This window comes from Etheostoma cragini, chromosome 24 (assembly GCF_013103735.1).
Source record: "Etheostoma cragini isolate CJK2018 chromosome 24, CSU_Ecrag_1.0, whole genome shotgun sequence".
Taxonomy (NCBI): Eukaryota; Metazoa; Chordata; class Actinopteri; order Perciformes; family Percidae; genus Etheostoma; species Etheostoma cragini.
Window position 1 is genome coordinate 4,318,870 of NC_048430.1, and position 21,349 is coordinate 4,340,218.

At 39.8% G+C, this 21,349-nt stretch overlaps 1 protein-coding gene and 1 long non-coding RNA gene across 2 annotated transcripts in view; both read left to right on the forward strand.

The window, feature by feature from the left end:
• Nucleotides 1–230: 230 nt before the first annotated feature.
• Nucleotides 231–21,349, forward strand: part of LOC117939442 — a 21,567-nt gene continuing 448 nt past the window's right edge. Inside the window, exons 1-2 of the long non-coding RNA XR_004655583.1 lie at nucleotides 231–241; nucleotides 10,245–10,247. This is a non-coding gene — a long non-coding RNA (uncharacterized LOC117939442). The remainder of the gene's footprint in view (nucleotides 242–10,244; nucleotides 10,248–21,349) is intronic.
• Nucleotides 16,635–20,769, forward strand: LOC117939441 (SLIT and NTRK-like protein 1). The gene has a single exon (XM_034864790.1). The coding sequence runs from the start codon at nucleotides 17,785–17,787 to the stop codon at nucleotides 19,900–19,902; it is 2,118 nt and encodes a 705-aa protein (XP_034720681.1). The 5' UTR covers nucleotides 16,635–17,784; the 3' UTR covers nucleotides 19,903–20,769.

The window sequence follows — 21,349 nt, forward strand, 5'->3', positions numbered from 1 at the left end:
TACGTGTTGCTGCTGCCATCCACGACAGTACATTGCTTTGCTTCCGTGTTTGTCATTCTCAAAATTGGGGTCATGCCAACCGCCATTTACAGTAATGCACCCACTATGGATAAGTACCTCATACAACCCCACTTTAAAATATCCAAACTATCCCTTTAAGCACTGACTGTTTAGAGGCATAGAGTACAGCTCAAGTTTTAACCTGTCCCTGCTCATTTTCCATGCCATCTTGCATTTCTTTGTCCCCCATTTCACCCTGCAAAAAAAAGAATAATGACAGCACACAATTCCCTGTAATGTGAGCTTTGTGTATTGTCTGGGCCACAGCATTTGGGACTTTTTAGAGTAGCCTCCTGCTCCTTTATTTGAATAATGCAACCGCCAAAGGGTTTGGCTTGGAGGTATCACATTATCTTTCTCCATTCCACTTCTCTGTTACATGTATGTCTATTCCCGACTGCTTTGCACCACCAGACCTTCCAAGGAGATCAACAAAAAAGATTTCAATAAGTGGGCTTCAAAGAAATATGAGAAAAGAAATATGATAAACCTTTAACATTTACCCGCTCCACTCTTGTGTATGTACTGTAAAAGATATGTTGATTCCACCTGCACTTAGGGGTGTGACTTTGATTGTCATCTCTGCATCTCTAAGAACCACTTCCTCAGAATTGTGTCTGTTTCCCAAAAGTTTGCTTACAAGAACTTCCCTGTAACGCATGGGGTTATGTTAAGATATACAAACAGTGTTTATCTGTGTCATTGTTTAACGATAAATTTCTCTTTAGTGCTACACGGTGCCCTAATGATTTAAAGGCTAAGCTGTCTATTGACAAGACAGGTGTATTTGAACAGCCAAAATCCCTCATTTGTTTAGTTATTTGGGGATTTGAAACTCTGGCTACAGGGACCTGGGTAACATTGGAGCATTGGGCTGACTACAACCTTCAAACAGATTGCTACTCAGCTCTGGTTAAAGCTGGATGAAAACACTTGTTTATTCCTGCATTTATTTTGTAAGCAAAGAAAAATCTTGTCTTCACAAATTTACTGTTGGTCCTACTGGTTCAAGCATTTAGCTCTCTTTCTACGGATTGTTTTCCCTCCAGTCATTAACATGCAGATGTCCACCCACTTCTGACGAGCCCTTGAACCTCTTGATTAAATTAGACCCAGTTTCATCAAAAGGTGTTGGGTGCTGTTGCATTGAACATGTTTGGTTCAGTTAAATTGAGTTCTGGGGCGTTTAAGGGCTATGTTAAAGTGATCTCCGGTACAGACTAAACAGGACCATTACCGACTAAAAAGGTTCACTCTTCTGGTCTGAAAGCAAGACCAGTACATTACAATCTTTGATGATTTTAACAAAAATACTTCAGAAGACAAAGATGTCCAGAAAGACTGCAGATTCAAGGAAATCATGGAATACTATATGGACTCTTTGGGGTTCTCACTCAATTCAGGCAGGAGCATTCAGCGGTTATGGGAGACACACAGGCTATGTTTCATCAACTGAAGTTGAGGGAACAAGACAGAAATCTTTGTTTCATCTGCTGGCCAGCAGGGGACCTGGGCCTAGCTGTGCTAGCTATGCACTTGGAAAAACTGCAAAGGACAACAAAACTGGCTTTTCTGCTGACCGTAAAAGCTGTTCACCAAAACATTTATGGGGAAGACTTTTTAATCAAGGAGGCCAGGCATCCTGACACCAAAGGCTCTGGAGGAAGCGGAGTTGGCAATTATTTACTCTTGTCAACAGCTAAGGTTCCATGACAAAAATCACCTCCCTGCTATCTGTGTATAGAACGATAATCAGACAAAGTTCCATCTATAAGCTGGAATCAATCTCAGAGGATGGACTCCACAGGGTTTGAGGGAGATTGAGCAAAGGAGCAATGCTGTTGGGAATAAAACATCCACTAATTATTGTGATTAACCAGCATATTTCCATGCTTATTCTTAAGGATATTTACCAATTATTGGGTCACAGTGGCCAAAATCATTCTTTGTCTACATTCAGAAGGAAATGTTTGATTAACAAAGCAAATTTATCAGTGAGGAAAGTTATTGCTAAATGCAGTTTTTGCAGTCCCTTCAATCAAAGGGCTATGGAACAAAAGATGGCAACATGGTTTAACGCAGCTGAAAGGGCTGCAGTTATTGCTCGAATGGCAGCTTTGAAGGAGCTGAAGGTGTTGGAAGAAAAGGATTTTCTGATAAAGAGGACAAAAACGCAACTGGAGCTGGAAACTAAGTTAGCCAAATCTCTACTCCTAAGCTGACAGTGGTGCAGGCAACAGACGGACAACGTTCCTCACATGCATCATCAAATAGAATGAACTTCCCTATTTTGAATGGGAAATTGGAACAAGTCAACACTTTTAACCCTATGCAAAAGGAATATGAGCCTAAAACATGGAAAACACAGGAAAAGGAATGGCTATTGCCACAGAACAAACAGCCTGCAAAGGATCATAAAACAAAGCAAAAGGAAGCGCATGTTTCTTCAAATATGGTGGAAAAGGATCACCAGGATGAGGAAAAGGCACACATTTTGCAAACTGATGCAAACTGATGCAACATTACTTTGGAAAAGTAGGGAATTGGGCAAAATGTAATGCATCAACACAATGGACAAATATCATCATCAGGCTATTATGCAGAAGCAGAATGAAATAACAGAGGCACTTGTTCACCAGCAGTGCTTGCTGTCTTTGCCAACAAGAGACAGTCCTATATTTGAAGGTTATCCGTTTTAGTATAAGGCTTTCATAAAGGCATTTGAGCAAAGAGTGGAGTATACAGCTAGTGGAGCTGACTCCTTGTACTACTTGGAACAATTCACAAGAGGATAGCCAAAGGAATTGGTTCGTAGTTGCCAGCACATGGCTCCTGAACGTGGCTACAATGTGGAAAAGGGTCTTCTTTAAGAGCATTCTTGGAATGAGTGCAAGATTGCTACTGCAAACATAGAAAAAAAGCTTTATTTTTTCCATAAATCCAGTCCGAGGATATCAAAGCCTTCAGAGCGTATCCATTATTCCTGCATGTACTGTGTTGTTATGTGATGGAAGAACTTCAGTTAATGCAAGAGTTACACCAACTAACGTGAAAGTTGTATTTTCTAAGTTGCCCTTCAAGCTCGGAGAATGATGGAGAGCCAAAGCTCTTGACATTTGGGAAGCCTCAAATGACACAGCTCATTTCACAAACATGGTTGCATTTCTTGAGAGACATGTAAGAATCTTGTCAGACTCTGTCTTTGGAGAAATTGAGGCTGTAATCCTAACACAAAAGGCTGTTGGCTAAAATACTTTCAACAAGTTTAACCCCAGTCAACAAGTGGAATCAACTGAAGCAGTTTTGCTACTAGTAACTCCAATTTTAAACAAAAGCAAAACTCTAGCAAATTGTTCAAAGAAAGAGAGATTGCTGTATACGTGCTCATCCTTTAGAGAAATGCAAACAATTTACACATAACAAGCATAGAGATAAGATACATTTTCCAAAGGAAAAAGACATTTGTTTTGGATGCTTATGTGTGGGACAAATAAGCAAGGATTGTGGTAATTGCTTGACAGCTAGCTACTCAAGGTCTAGAATAGTTTTTGGGTACAATATGCTAAGCTCATTTAATGAGGACAGGTGAAGACGGTTTCTTTGTGCAGGTTACTAATGCCAATTTGAGATGTATTTTCAAGTTCATTTTCTCCTGGAGCTTGCAGGATGCAACACTCACTAGAGCAGCTCAGAATGAAATGAAAATAGCATAAAGAGAAAGAAACATTCCACACACGCAAACACACATCATCATAGTCCCCACCTTACGTATGAAAATATGTAGGGTGGAGAATATTTAATGGCACTGTTGAGTCATCTCCTAACCTCTCCCAGAGATGTAGAGGCAACTCCCCGTTTTCAGCCTTATAAATATATTCAGGTTTTTGGACAGACCTGTGTTTACAATCTGTAACAAGATTGGAGACAAGGGTCTCCAATCTCCAAAGGATCTCAAAGCAAACAGAAATTGTGTTGTGAGAAAGTTTCCTCTGAAAGACATTTTGTTCAGCGTCAGAGGAGCTCTACAGTAACCCTATCTCAGAGGAGCAGGTGTGTTTTGAGGCAACTGTTGTGATTGTCATCTATTATAGAGAAGTCAAAAAGTCCAAAGTTTGCAAGCACTCCTTCAGAATGGAAGAAACTGGAAGCACACTTCCAGTTTTGTTTTGCATTCATTTTTTAAACCACAATCTGTTGAGCTATGTCTACAGGGTCCTATCTTTAAATAATAGATTAGAAAATTGAGCATTTCTACCACTGTAAAAGCCCATGAATAAATCACGATTATGAACGTACACCGCTATGTATGTGGGTGTGTGTCGGTATGTGGAGCTTACTTGTGTTCTTGCGTCAGGGCGTGGAGTGTTCTTGCAGTACATCTCCCATTAAAAGGCCCCTTGACAAGCTTTTCATGTTCTCATCACACTCTGATAGTCTGTGCTGTAATTGATTTTTGTCCCATCCATTGTCCATTATGCTTAAGTCTGGTGCAGTTATTTTTAAAATGAAATATTTTACAAATGAATGGTTAGTGCAGTTGGACTGAAAGACTAACAGATAAATGTTGCACTGGTATCAATGTGATTGGATTACTCCAACAAAGCTCCCATGTGTCAGTACTTCATTTTATAGATCTTTAGAGCTCAAGATTAAGAGGCAAATTATTGCAACACACTGATGCTAATTTGACTGTTTTTTCATCAGTAATTCCACAATCATCTTTTAAATATTTGTTACACAATTGCTGTCTCACATTCACTCTAGTTGCCATTTTCTCTAGAAACATGATTCTATGCAATCCAAATTGATCACACATCATAGCTCTATCAGTGCTTATTAAACATATTCATTGTTTGAGAAATTTGCAGACATGATATCACAGCACTACAGATGGTGTATAAACCCTCGTACTTTCTACATATTTCATACACTTGTATTCCCAGCTTCTGCTGTTGCTTTCACACATCTCTCTCCATTTAAATGAATTGGCTGCTACCTGACAATCACAACGTCAACACCATTAAGTCCAGTGCACCATTCATCTATATTCACATGCCCATATGTGGTCAAAAGGTAGAATGCCATTGATGTTGACATTTAACCGACCGCTGTGATGATTTATCTCTTCAGCAGTGTACACGTCTGAATCGGAAGACAAAGACAGAGGAGTGGATGAAAAAAGACATCTAGGACAGTGTAGCACTAGCTAACATGTTAAATTCCAGAGTCTCCCCCAACCCAACTCACCCCCTGAAAAACTGACAATTGATGTGTTTTGGCACTGCAATGGTGTGTTCGGATTTAGAGAGCAGCACTGCACAAAGTCACTCCATCCTCTGTGTGATCCAGTGATCTAGTGTACCAAACTTATAACACCCCTCTTTTTTTATTGGCTAAATTTCTTTTGACTGATATTTTATGATCCTTTCTGAACTACATCTTGTGCTAGTCCTCTGGTCCCCACACTTTATTGAAGTACCATAATAAATTGTTGGATAACCCCTTTTCTGGTCACACATGTTTCTATTGTTTGCTTTATATACACATTTCTTTACCTGCTCTTGTATACAAACAGAGATGAACTTCTGTAATGTACTGCCCGCAACTGCAAACAAATCAATAAAGACACTGTTTAAATAAATAAAAACATCTATCAAAATTACCCAACTAATTGAATCAAAAAGCCAAATGTGTCCATAAAACATAATAGCAGATGTAGTAAATGGTTTAACACACAATGCTGTCAAAACTGAAATAGGCAAGCTATTTGAGTTTGTGTGCCTTGTTGCTTTGTTTCTCTTTTGATGAGATATTTATGTATTCTCACATGTGAAAAATTGGGCAAAACATTGTGTAGAGATAAATTATGGTTTTAGGAAACTAGACAAATTTGTGATGACTGCTTCTTAATAATGCTTCTTAATGATCACCTACTGTACAGAACAGTAACACTACATATTGAGAGTTCTGTAGCTGCAAACTGCACTATATAGATACAATTTGATGCTTTCACACTGCCCACATCAGGTCATCACACATCAACAAGGATGCCTGCAGTGTGACTGTCTGACTTTGCAACAACAACATAAGGCAATACTGTGCAATCCCAACAACAAAGAAGAAAGTAGAGCAAAGGCACAAAGAAACAAGAAAATGGAAACAAATATAACAAAAACAGGAGGATTTTACAACATGATATTTAAGTACAGCTTATGGACTGTGCCATTATCTACAGTACCATCTTTAAAAATGATGCCAAGTGACACCCAAGGTTGGCTCATGTTTTCTGCTTAACATCTCACCGTTAACATGCATGGCCTCAATGTGAAGATCATCACATTGATTTGTAGAGAAACACACGGAGGCAAGCATGTACAGTATGCATGCATGTGTATTGATCTCTCACACACACACACACACACACAGACTTATTTGACAGGTGTCAAACCCACTTTAGTCTGCCTTTCCCTCCTTTCACCCACATCATTTTTAAATTTTTTGATTTCAGCATTCCTTCAGCAGCGGTACTCTTTTGCCCCTGAGTATTCATTATTTGTTTTGCCTGCACTCTGATCTACGGTCTCTTTTCAGGATCTGCATGGATGGTGCAAGGCATTTATGTCTAATCCTTTGCACCAGAGAATTCAGCAATCGTTTTATAACAAAGACGATAACGAGAAGTTACCAGAAAAAAGTTCAGTGGCATATTAGTGGTTGCTTAGATTTTCTCCAAATGGTTAAAGAAGGGGAACGCTGCAGCTGTAGAAAAGGATTCAGATCGGATTATTTGGGGTTTTCCACGATATCAAACTTTTGGGTTTGGCAGTCGATCACTCAAAGACAACTAAAAGATTTACTGATGAAATTAAAATAGAACTACCATTACTAAATTCCTAAGGTCACCATGGCTTTAGGCCGAGGGATTTTAAGACCCATTTTATCTGTGAATCGTTGACTGTCGTTTGAAGCTTTGTAGATTGTGGTGAGGATTCTGTGGCTAGGTGTAATTAGATCCTCCCAGACTACTGATAACTGTTAACAGGATTAAACGTGTTGAAGCAAATTGAAATGAATTGTAAATTGAAAAGGTTAGAAAGAATTTCCATTGCTGGAACTGGCCTTATCGTTTTCCACGCTTTATAATAAGCTGATTGGCAAGGGTTTGGTTTTCAACTTCAATAGAAATGTAGGTTGTTTTCATTCTTGTTTCTACTGTGGAAAAATACATTGTATCGACTTTTGAGGGCAAACCACATGAACATCAAGTTATATTGTGGAATTAGGAGGAGAATTCCAGTCAATTTCACCATGTAGGTCTGTTTGTAAATTTGGAGTGCTAAAGTGATAAACAGAACTGAATTATCACAACTTTCATGCATTTCTTTCACATGCATAGCAGTCAGATTCCCTATGTTCACTCCACAATAATCACTGCACATGGGTAGGCACTTTTAATGACATTTTAAGAGGTTGAAAACACATGTATAACTTGCCCTGTTTAAGCCTGTTGGGTGCTAATGCTAGCAGGAGGATAACACGTTACAGATTGGTTTCATTTTCTCTCTACCGACAGCACTCCAAATTCACAAACAGAGCTACATGTTGAAATCGACCTGAATTCTCCTTCAAAGATTTAATCTCAATTAATAAGTTTGCCCTTTTTGTAAGGGAGCTGTGTTTAACCAGCAGTGTGTATTCAATTCATTAAACAAATGTCTTCTGGGTTTTGTGTGTGCCATCCGGTCATGCTTAAGTACGTGTAGAAGAAGGACAGGCTTCATACAGCATGGGGAATAGGTGAGTGGATGCACAACACAAAGAAAGAACGTGTTCATGTGTTGTACATCCCACATTATGCTACAATTACATAATTATGCTCTCTGTAAATCTCAAGGGTAGCAATCACTACAGTAACTCCCACCACTTTATTTGTGTATTTTACTATGGATTCATTACTGCTTAAAATGTGTAGGTTCTCAGTAAGTTTTGCATTTATCTGATTAGACGTTAACATCCATAAATTCCTTTTAATCCTATCTTGGTAAGGCTTTTTACAGATAGCACTTTCATGAGATAATTGTAGCACTCCTTCCACCAGTCACTCCTAAACACAGGATCCACTGGTACAGTGATGTCTTTAAACTCACAGCCAAATATGTTTTTTCCTATCTTAAAATCAAACCCCAGCAGGCCACACAATATATTATCACCCACTTTTAGACTGCTTCAATTAGGAAGTACTACAGCTTCTCCCCAGACATCACAGTAAATGAGAGATCTCTTAATCTTAGCTTTACTCTTACTTGCCTGCTTAAATAGATAGTATAAATAACAAAGAAAGTCATATTGTTGATTATGTTCATTCTAAGTTGAACCTGACTGGCTAGGGAACAAATCTCATCTGTATGTCCTTACTGCTATCAGTCTTCTGTGCACAGTCTTTCTGATTCTCTGTGTTCTCACTGAGGGAATGTGGGTGTTTGTGAATACAGCTAAATGAAGCATATCTCTCATAAACAGTGCTAATCTCTTGGTGACTCTCCTCCTTCCACTATGGAAGCTTTAATTTAATTAAACCATGAATCCAAGCTGTGACCAAAAAATGTATGCAAGAATTGCTGTCACTGTCCATGGTGCTGAATAAAGAATCGTTTGTCCCTGTTACAGAACAAGAAACATTTGTCACTGTCCATGGTGCTGAACGAGAATCTTTTGTCCAAGTCCCGGATCAAGAAATGTTTGTCACTGTCCATGGTTCTGAACGAGAATTATTTGTCTTTGTTAAGGAACAAGACATGTGTTACGGTCCATGGTGCTGAATTCAGAATTGTTTGTCCCAGTCGGAATAAAAAAAAAAAAAATGTAACTGAGTTAACCCTCATGTTGTCCCCCAGTCAGATTGACTCTTATTCCTAGATCAATTTTCTTGTAAACTACCCAAAATAACATGATTGATTTCACACTACGCTCTTTAGCAAGGAAATATTTCTACTTTCATCAATTATGTCTTATTCCATATGTCAACAAAATTGTTGATTTTCAATTTTGACGGGAAGACAACAAGGGTTAAGACACATGTATTGCTTTCCAGGGTTTGAGAATTGTTTGTCCCTGTCCATGGCCTGAATCAAGCAATGTGTGTCCCTATCCATGTCTGTTATTAATGTGCGCCACTGTCCATGGTTCTAAATCATGAGTTGTTTGTCCTTGTTTCAGATGTCAACACTTCCCATGGTGCTGTGTGTCACATGTCTTGAATCAAGAAAACTGCATCACTTTCACTGGTGCTGAAAAACAATTGTTTGTTAACAATTGTTGTCCCTGTCCATATCTTGGATCAAGAAATATGCGTCACTGTCCGAGGTTCTGAATGACAATAATTGGTCCTTTTCTTGCTTCGATACATGTATGTAACTGTCCACGGTGCTAAACGAGATTTGTTTGTCCCAGTCTCAAATCCAGAAACGTGTTACTGTCCATGGTGCTGAATTCAGAATTGTTTGTCCCCGTCAGAATTTAAACAAAAGGGCTACTCTCCATGGTGCTGAAACCCCCGAAGTGACATGTAGGAAAAAAATAAATAAAAACAAGGAAAAAAAAATTGACTTTGTTTTGCGAGATCTCAAGTTTTATTTGAGAGATTTCAATTTTGACCTGGGGAAATATTAACAAAAACAAAACAATTTGTATGCATGTAAACGATCAATGAAAACACACCATTTATCATTAGGGAATATTTCATAGAATACAACAGCAAGTTCATAAGTTCGACACATAGCTACCATAGCAATAATAAGAGAATGAACTAGCTATACTTATAAGAGAGGACTAAAAAGCTCATGAATGACCATGTTGTTCACTGTCTACGGTGCTGAACAAGAATTATTTTTCCACGTCCGAATTAATAGTTGTGTGTCACTGTCCATGGTGCTGAAGGTAGAATGTTTGTCCCTATCCTGAATTAAGAAATATGTGTCACTGTCCATGCTTCTGAATTACATTTTTTGGTCCAAATCCCTGTCCCGAATCAACACTTTCCGTGGTCCTGAACAAGAATAGTTTGTCCATCAAGAAATCTATGAATCAATTTTTTTTTTTAAATGTGTCTCTCTCTATGGTCCTGAATGTTTTTTTTTCCCCCTCACCTTTCTGCCTGGTGGTGGATGCCCGCTCGCGCTGTGTAGCGTGTTTCCGCGCTTTTCTCCAACATGCACTAACAATCACTGCTTATACACAGCCTCATGTACAAATGCATATAGTACCTGTTTTCTCTGTTTATGGTAAACACCCCCCTCTCACACATAACTATTACATATGAGGTATTCAGGTCTACTGGACAAACAACATACATCTAAATCAATAAAAACCAAGATTTCCAACATTTAGCTTTAGACATTTAGACATTGCTACATAATTCAAAATATATATAGTTTAAACACATCAACTAGCAGGTAAATGATGTATTCAACAAACCCTTCAGGTGCCTAACTAGCTCTACCAAACAGTTCACATGAAAACTGAAAGACTGGCCAGGACACAGGATGTCTGCATTAGTGTTGGTAGACTGAGTGCACAATGAAATGTGGATTAAAAACCTTGGAAATAAGCCCAGAAACCATTCAAATGGGGACAACCCGCTTACTAATGTCACACACAAGATCACTGAGAAGAAAAGACTGAATACCTTCTCTGTAAAGGACCTAATTTCATGAGATTGTTGAAACCTAAAAGGAATCAACATTTTATATCTGACACCTGGAGGCTAAGTAAACACAATGAACTCTAATTGAGATTTACCACTTTAATAACACCACATTTGTTAAGTAGTTTAAGATATAAATGGTAAAATGAAAACAACCTCATGCAACAGTGATGCATTTGTTGGTGACGCGGGGCAGAAATTTAAGTCATAATAGATACAAATGGGTCACTGAGGTGTTTTACTGTCTATTGCAGAAACAAAATGAGCACATAGCCTGTGTTTAAAATCAAATGCAAATGCATGTACTATACATTTTTATGAGCATCTCCTGTCTAAACCGATGCGCTCAAAAAATGTGTTTTAAAGGAACTAGTAATTGTGCCGTGTGGAAGAAGGAAAAGAAGAAAAAAAATGCAATCTTTCAAAACGTTTCCTCTTGGGTACGCAGCAAAAATGTCAGAGTCGTTACGACAGAGACATATGTAGTTGTCATTTCTCAGACCCAGTGATTACCACTCTATTACATGCGTTAGGCTCTAAACTGGTCACAAACGTGAGAGAGAGAGAGAGAGAGAGAGAGAGAGAGAGAGAGAGAGAGAGAGAGAGAAAGAGAGAGAGAGCGAGAGAGAGAGAGAGAATCATGTGCTGGAGAGACCATTAAACTGTCAAAGTGATCCACAGTGTCTGTAGAGTAGACATGGTTAAATGGGTAGGGCTGCTGCTTTGCATATACTTGGTGTATGTACATATATACATACATGGTAGAATGTGCATGGCCTGATGATTCAGGTCATTTGGTGTATTGCAAGTTGGTTTTTATGTTCAAGCCGACTTGTTTAGAGCCTATTGATTTTGCAGAATTATGGTGTTTGATGAAAACATAGGTTCAAATTGAATATTCACACACCAAAGATCCCTGCTAAACATATTGCTAATATTCATGAAAATAGATATAAAAATTACCAATGTAACAGAAACTCAAACCAAAGTGAGAGGTTGTCAACAGAAATCCAATTAAAGATTAATTTTCGTTTATTTCTGGATTTTTGGCGTCTCCAATCTTTATGTCTCTTCAAATCTCTGAAACACAGGACTGCAGCTTGCGTTTCACTTTTTGTGTGCCAGTTTGGCTGATTAAGTGCAAGAACAGCTTCTGAAGGTTTAACCCTTAGAGACCCACTGTAGAGAGTGATCTTCAGGTGGAGATAGCAGGTAAGTGTGTGTCAGAAGTGGTCTAAATCTGAAAGCGAGACATCTGAAGATTATTTCAGTTGTCAAATTGGTTTACAATTAGCTTTTCAACATTACCAATCCTGCCTTTTATTAAACTCAAAGTTATTTACTGTTAAATACATTGTTGCAGGGATTTTTGGTTTGATAAGATGCATGGTACCTTTTCATTGAGAATAACTGCCCAACTTTTCTTTTCTTTTTTAAATCACGGCCATACAATGACATGGCTGTAAAAGATGCCTTAGGTCAGGGGTTGGCAATCATTTTAAGTTGGTAGATGAGATGGTAAAGACATGATTTTACCTGCGGTTTTTCCCCTCATACTGCAATGTAACATTTTGTTTTTATGTTGACTGTTTTTAAGTGCTCTTTAATGTTTAATTTCTTGTACTCCACTTTAACATATTATTTTAATCTTTTTATGAAAAGTACTTTGAATTGCCCTGTTGCTGAAATGTGCTATGAAAATAAAGCTGCCTTGCCTCAAAAGCTGGATTGAAGAGCTCTGATTACCAACAAAGGGCCCAGATCTGTCAAACCTCTCAAAATGAGCGCTCTCATCTTGGAGGGAAGATGGAGGATAGGTGGACAGAGTTGCCAAGAAATGTCACAGAAACCACAAAACAGGAAGTTTGACACATAAAAGAAGTTGCACCTAAAGTACTTCATTCGCACAACGTGTCATTTGCTCTTCATTCTGACTCACAATACATTGCCTTAACACACACAAACCTCATTTTATCCTATCATACATTTGGTGTGAAGTGTTCTCATAATTAGTGTGGGAATTCTTGAGTTACGGCCAAAAATGTATTTTGTGTGGTCAGAGTTACCTTGACCTTTGACCATAACAACTTTATCAGTTCATATGGAAAGTCCAAATCGACATTTGTTCCAAATGGGAAGAAATTACCTTCAGGGGGTCTTTAAATAGATGAGAGTTCACAAGAATTAAAACATACTTCGGATCTATCATCTATGTATTTCCCCCCCCCACACACACACACACACAACATGCAAATGATCATTGTTAATATTAAAGACTACAGTAGTGCTACAACCCCGAGCTAATGCTTTCATAATTTATACATTAATGTTAGAAAGGTATGTCAAATGCTTTTCCTTGGAGGACACCCATCACGGGAATGAAGGCTGTCAGATCATCAAACGCTCAGAAGGAAAACAAATATCAAGTCGGACAGGATCTTGTCAGGGATCACAGGTCACCTCTCAAAACCTGTGAGCTTTACACAGACAGAAAAGCCCTTATAGCACAGTTGAGATTTGACTTTCCGGTTACAGTGAATAGATGTTGGAGGAGATCTCATGACTGGCATGTGATGAACTCTTAAACCTTGTGAGCTTTAATGACCTCATGTAGTACAGTATATGCCAAGAGGTTGTGTTGTTGACTTGTCTGGAGTTTGCACCTTTAGGGTTGAAAGCACTTACTTGGAAGTTGCTTTGGATAAATGCATCCGCATAATGACATGTAATGGGTTTAATTCATCTTCTATCTGAACACGTTTGACCCATGGTTGTAACATCTATTGTAAAGCAGATGCAAATGTAAAAACGTCATTCATTTTATGGCACATGGTACACATTTTATAGACTTCAGAAATAACACTAAAATGTATCTATCCTTTTGGTCATTTTCCTATGGCCAATCAACCAATCCAGATAGACTACTAACCAAGTAATCTTCTTATGTTCATGTCTTGGTCTGCCCGATACACAATTGGCAAAAAAACAGCATGGCAATAATTGTGGACATTTTTTGTCTCACCTTGTCACCAAATCAAATCCTATACAAAAAAAAATCTCTTTTTGGGGATGATTTTGACTTGATTGTTCTCCAAGATTAATTGTCAAAAATATATTGTAAAGCAATGCAGTGATAGATTTAGAGAGACGGACTGAGAGAAGGACATGACATTATGGCAATATGGAATTTGGTAATTTGTTATGGCATTACCAAATTCTATGAAAATTAGTTTTTGGCACTTCTGATGCATGGTGAAACATGTAGAATTACATTAACTACATCTTTTAAGAGTTACATGCAATGTATTAAGTATTATACATTGAGTTTAATTTGATTTACCTGATTGAGTTATTTTTCATAGCATTTTAGCAAACTGTTCATCAAGGTGAACAACAAAATCCCTTTCCTGTTAATTGTTGATGCTTTCAAAAAAACTTTCAAGATTCTTCAACTTGGAATTCTTGTAATATAATTTCTGAAAAGATTTAAAAATACCATGCAATTCTGTAAAGTGTTATCAAAGCTAGGAGTAGGAATGTATATTGGCTGATGGATGCATACGTTTCCAACTATAAAATAGTGTTCCTTGCAAAGTAAAAGTTACTCAACAATGCATTTAGACTTACACTTACCAAATCTGCCAGAAAAAACTCCCTATATGAACCATTTTTCTTCTTTTTAAAGCATTGAAGGCTTCACCACACAGCAGTGATACAGACTATCACAAGGCATTGGTAACATGTTTTAAGGCTATAATAAAACCATTCTCCTTTAATGCAAGTGACTAACACTAGTGTCAGACGTTTGTAATATTGTGACAACTGGATGTTCAAATGAATCTTAAAGAGATTAAACTAAAACACGGTTTTCCTTTGCTGACATAGACCATACCATGCATGTTTTTCTCTCAGCGCTAACCGCATCAGTGGATTCTCAGCTGATTTTCAGTGTGTCAGCTGTGAGTGTCGGTAAAGACAGGAGGGGGGAAATAGAGTTTGTGAATAGATATGTATAGATTTAAAGTCAAACATTTTGCTGATTCCTATACTGCATCGCCGGTCGATACATCAGAAGCGTTGCTGCTACCTCTGCCAATAGCTGTATTGACTTCCAGTTGGCTATTGACCCAACTTTTTCTGTACATGACACATCTGCATGACCATTGCTGCATAATTAAAAAAAATGAAGGTGTTACAAAGGGATTGAAAGGAGAAGACCATTTGATTGTAGCTCAAAAAGTGTAAAGGTTCAGTTTTTTTACAAAGACTTCCATTTCATCCCGACAAAGAATGACATTTCTCGATGTATAATCTTTTTTTGTAAATCAGACCTCTCACTTTAAATCATTCCTCATCTGTTACTCATTAACCAAATCCCCTTTGGCTTACATGATAATTTGAGATCTTGTTAATGTCATGTTTGAAATTAGTGGAAGGAGATGTCAGGTAACACTTGACATAACCCTGCCCTCTTCCAGCTCTTCTACTTGCTGATCAAACATTAATTGCTTCCAACGCAGGAATCACAACAAACATGCATTCCTTATTTTGAATGGTGTCAGCGTACACCGAGCTGAACATGCTGTTGTGAAAACAAGCTTAAGTTTACTCCTGACCTTTTTGTAGTTACCCGTAGAGTATTTCAGTCTTTTAAAACCTCATGCAGTTGAGGCCCTTGGAGAGAGTACTTCTGGCAAATATGAGCATGCACATCTGGAGCTGGTGTGGCATGTTTTTGTTCCCCATCCCTCCCAAAATATATAAAAATAAAAAATGCAGTTGGGGGATGCACATGCCAAGGAAAAAAAGTTTGTATTTGGTGGTTGATTAAATGTTTTGCTGCAAACTGCTAAATTGAAAGGTTTAGATTTAAAAGCAAGGACTGTTGTTTCCATCCTGGTTGCAAAGCCAGGTCATGTGCTTAGTGAATATCTTAATCATTTGAAAAAGAAGTCTAAGCCTTCAAATACAGACCCGAGGGAAGGTCAAGCAGATTTTGCTACAAAAAAAAAAAACATGGTGGCTTAGCCAGATAAATCCAGGATTCTTTCATGTCTCTCAGGGAAGGATTAAACAGGTATGCACATATTCTCTCAAAGTACTTCAAAATTTAAATTAAAATTAGTTAATTACTACAGTATATTCACATCTGATGTGTCAAATCATGACAAGTATGTGACTTGGAGCTGTGCAACTTGTGATTGTCAATATTGCCCGTTTAGAAATATCAGCCAGACCTGAGTGCCCGAATTGGAAAGGGAAATTGCAAGTAATCTTGTAGCACACCATTGCCGCCTGATTCAATGGCATTGACTGGTTTCAGTGTTGGTTTGTCTCTATGCCGAGTGCACCGTGCAAACAATTACAAAAGCATTTTTAAAGCAATGACTTTTACACTATCTGAATTGTTGTATTCCATGAGGCTAAATAATTATCTGAAAGATGTAGCGTAACGGTCACTCCTGCTCATCAATAATAATATCTTATTGCAAGTACTGCTGATGCTTTGCTGGAATCTCCTGATTCTTTTAGATTGGCCTCTTATTGCACTTTTGCAAGTGTGTTGTTTCCTCTCTGCAAAAAGAAGAAAAAAAATATGTCAGAGAGAGGATATCTAACTTATCATCCCATTTTTTGTCCTACTCTGAATTCCAACTGAGCACTACAAAAGGAGGAGGAGAGGGAGGGAGCAGGACAACTACCTCAACTCTCCTGTGCTCCAGCTGATGTAACAATCACAAGCAATATGAGTATAATAAAAATCGATAAAAGATGGGAGTGTGTTCAACCCATTTTCCTGGTCTTTTTTTTCCCCCCTTACAGTTGAACTATTTTTGCACAATGATATTATATTTGAGAAAAAAAAAAAAGAAAAAAACAACGTCACGCACACATGCGCATATAGGGTGCCACACTGACGCATCGTTTGTTGTATAGTCAACTGCTTTTTGCTGGACTGAGGCATGCCTGTAGCGGATTATTGTTTTTACCGCATTCAACAGTGTTTTCAAAGCAAGTGGCGAAAGTCACGATTGTAACAGCGGAGGTTAATATATGAAAGGAGATCAGCTAAAATAATACCGTGTATTATTTAAGAATGGGGGGGAATTCACGCAACTGAACTGGGGTATCACGATCCTAATGTGAAATCTCACCAGTGTTTTCGACAATGCCGACTTGGACACTTTCACCACGGAGCTGCAAGCTTTAAGAGTAAAAAGATAGAATACACCGTAGGAATCTGGTTTGGTGGCAGAAACCTCTTTTTGCGCGTGTGGAGGGAAATAGTCACTTTGAAAGCTCTAAAGTGTGATTAAAAAACAAAACAAAAAAATCTCCTTCCCCATTTGTGGATTGATTTTTTCCTGCACTTTCTCCTAAGCATTCCCTCAGTCAGTCGACGGATTTTTTGCCATTACAGCTCAGTAGAGGGTGTCAGATTATTCTTGGAGCACCGCGCTAGGATGAACACTGTCTGCGCGGTCTTCTTTTTGTGATCCCCAAATCGCCACAAAGGGAAAAACGAGCGAGGCAAGACACCGAAAGATGTGAGGGGGATGCGGGTGTTTTGCAGCGGTGGGATCGCCTCTAAAGCTCCAGCGCAGGGTGTGAATTCAGCACCAGGGGAGAGGGAAAAGCTCCCGACGCCGCAACACGCAGCACGACTGGGAGAGAAAAAGGCACCGATTTTTTATTTTTTTCCCTGCCAAGGTCAGTGTTAAACGAACTGAATATAGCCCAAAGATGTGTTGGACTCCACGGTCGTTCGCCGTTTTTGATTTTCATCATAAACACGCGGAGGCTTGGAGGATTCAGTCGATGTGAAAGAGACGTTTATGTGGTCATTTTCAAACTGGAAGTCTGGACACAAGCGCAGGTTAGATGCAGCATGGATCTGTTATAAAAGACTGCCTTATCTTCTGCCTAAATGTCTACATCCCATTTTTATTCTCCGTATTGATGTATACTGAATTCACAGCTCATATGTCTTGAAACCGGGAATGAATTGTCCACATTGAAAAATGCTGCTTTGGATTGTTCTGCTGAATGCGGCTCTTTGTGTTGAGAGTGGAAATGTTACAAGGGACGTTTGTAAGGAGCAGATATGCTCTTGCAACGAGATAGAGGGAGATCTGCACATAGACTGCGAAAAACGGAGCTTCACCACTCTGCAGCATTTGACTGGCCCGAGTTCTCAGTTTTATCACTTACTGTTGCACGGGAATTCTCTATCCAGGCTATTTCCCAACGAGTTCGCCAACTTTTACAATGCTGTGAGCCTGCATTTGGAAAACAATGGTTTACACGACATTGTCCCCGGCGCCTTTCTGGGATTGCAGCTGGTGAAACGGCTGCACATCAACAACAATAAGATAAGATCTTTCAGGAAGAGTACATTTCTGGGGTTAGACGACTTGGAATATCTCCAAGCTGATTTTAATCTATTGAGGGATATTGACCCCGCCGTTTTCAGGGACTTAAATAAACTTGAAGTGTTAATACTGAACGACAACCTCATCAGTGCGCTACCTATGAACGTGTTTCAACATGTGCCCATTACGCATCTCGACCTGCGGGGAAACCGAATCAAAACGTTGCCTTATGAGGGGATCCTTGAACAGATACCGGGAATTGCGGAGGTTCTGTTGGAGGACAACCCTTGGGACTGTAACTGCGACCTGGTTTCCCTCAAGGAATGGCTGGAGAACATACCGCGTAACGCGCTTATTGGGAGGATGATATGCGAGGCTCCCACCAGGCTGCAAGGGAGCGACTTAAACGAGACGTCAGAAGCAGAGCTGTGCCCTTCACAGAGCGGCAGCGTGGACACCAGCCTGGTGGCTCCTCCCACTCAGGAGGAGACTTCTGAGACTGCGGCCCATGGTCCACGTCCCACGCCTTACAAGCCCAATAGAGACACCAGTGGGCCCCCAACGCCCGGCGGCCACGGTCCCAAGAGCCGCTCCAAATCTCGTGAGAACTGGCAGCTGAAAACTAGGCCCACTCCAGTGTTGACAGGTGTGAACGGGGATAGAGAACAGCTGCACAACATGACGTGCCCCCAGCCTTGCAACTGTGAGCTGGTCGGCTCCAGACAAGGGCTGGGGGTCAAATGCGAAGGCAAAAAGATCGAGAGCTTGTCCAGCCTCAAACCTAAGCCATTGGCTGCTCACGAATTGAACATGAGAGATAACAACATACACGCAGTGAAAAAGAACCAGCTGCTTGGCTACTCCAGCCTCAACCTGCTCGATCTGGGTGGGAACAACATCAAGGTGATTGACAACAGCACTTTCCAAAACCAGAGCGAGCTGAGATGGCTGTATATGGATAAGAACTATCTGGATACGCTGATAGCAGAGATGTTTGTGGGCCTTGTGAATCTGGAATATCTCAGTTTGGAATACAACGACATCCAGCTGATAGTGGCAGGTGCATTCAGCCCCATGCCAAATCTGAGGGTTCTGTTCCTCAACAACAACTTGCTGAAATCTTTACCCGTGGATGCTTTCCTTGGGATTTCTTTATCCAAAATTAGTCTGCATAATAATTATTTCCCCTATCTCCCTGTGGCTGGAGTGTTAGACCAGCTCAATTCAATCATACAGATCGATTTGCACGGGAATCCGTGGGATTGCTCGTGCAACATCGTGCCCTTCAAGCAGTGGACGGAGAAACTCGGGGCAGATGTGATCGTGAGTGATCTCAAATGTGAGTCCCCTGAAGAGTTTTGGAAACGAGATTTCCGCTACGTCCGGAACGACCTCATGTGCCCCAAACTCTATGACAAAGTCTCCCCCACACCACTGTCCAAAAACAGCACTTTCACCCTGGACTCGGGGACGCGCTCGAACTCTTATTTGGAGCCAAACAGGGTCTCCATCTCAGTGCTCGTCCCCGGGTTGCTGCTGGTGTTTGTCACGTCCGCGTTCACTGTTGTAGGAATGCTTGTGTTTATTTTGCGGAATCGAAAGCGATCAAAGAGAAGGGACGGGAACTCGTCCGCCTCGGAGATCAATTCCTTGCAGACAGTGTGCGACTCCTCTTATTGGCACAGCGGCGGGCCTTATCACGCAGACGGGGGTGCGCACAGGGGCTTCGACTGCAGCACGCACCTCTCCACGACAAATGATGCGTGAAGGGACTCTGCTACAGTACAATGAGACCCCACCAGACTGGATTACAAACAGTCGTACAGACAGACTGACGCACATAACTGACTGAAACGGCAAACATCATCCGCTTTTGTTCGTCAGAGGCGAACTCAGACTTGTTTATGTCTTGTTTTCTCCAGTTGAACCAAGTAAGTCAGCCTGCTGCTGCACAGGCCCCACTCTGTAATATATGTATATCCCAAGCCTCCTGGCTAAAAACCCCTCCCTCCCTCCTCCTCCCAGTTCTGCTATTTGCCGCAATCGGACTACGGATCTGTATGAGACAGAAAAGAGGGAGAAAAGGAGCGAGGGAGAGGGCGTGTGTGTGTGAGAGAGAAAGCGAGAGAGAGAGAGCCAAGACCGAGGACCCAGGGAATGGTGCACGAACGCATGAATGTAAATGTAAATACTCGGACCGATGTATCATAATCTGCATGATGATATTTCGCATGGTTTCAACACACACGCACACGACGGGGAGGAACCATAACCACCATAACCAACAAAGAAGCAAACTCAACCCTTTCATGTTATATTAATATGACGAAAATATATAGATATTAAGAATTATATATGACTATTACAAAGTGCCATTTCTCTATTTTTTGTGAACCTGCAGGTAGGATTTGTATTTGTTGTTTTAACTTGTTTGGAGAAAAGAGAACACGCACACACACACAAAAAAAAAAAAAAATCAATGATGACTATCGGAAAGGATTGATGGAAGTAAAGCTGTCAGTGCATGTTATTTTCTGTTTGTTATCATTTGATTGTCGATAAATATTGGGGTTATTTATACCGTACTAGATGGTGCAGATTAAATCCATGTCTGCGCAGTCATCATCTCCTTTATGAATGTAAACTGTGTTATTTTATGGTGTGCCAATTGTTGACTTTCAGATATTGAGACATGCAGATGAGCATGACCAAATAACGTCACTCAGATGCTTATGCTGCAAAGTTAATGTAGCTAAAATAACAGTTCTGTGGTTTTGTGTGTCAATGAATATAGCCTGCTTTGAGTGAGAGGAAGAGAAAACAACAAATCATTTAAATGGGGGGTTTATACCATCATATTTTTTCAATAACTGAGCAAAGAAGTGTTTTCAATTGAGCTATGTAGGTATAATTCGATCTATGTAAACCGCGCAGGTAGAATGAATTAGAATATAATGCTTTTTTTAATGTCAGAAAAAAAAGTATTCCTCCACAAAAAAGCTTATGGCTTCAATTCACCTTCATCATATCGTGAGCTTTTGTAAAGCCATCTAATCTTGTCCAAATAAGAGAACTGAAACTCACTGTATTTCTACAACATGTGCTTGCAATTGGCTGTTTTGGGTGAAGGGGTGATGGGGGGGGTCCTTCTTTCTAACAAACAAACTGGGGCCATGCTACGACCAGCATTTAGCATGTGGCCAGTCCATAGAGA

Bases quoted from the DNA above. Each gene is read 5' to 3' on its own strand.
- LOC117939441 (XM_034864790.1), top strand. From the start codon at position 17,785: ATGCTGCTTTGGATTGTTCTGCTGAATGCGGCTCTTTGTGTTGAGAGT.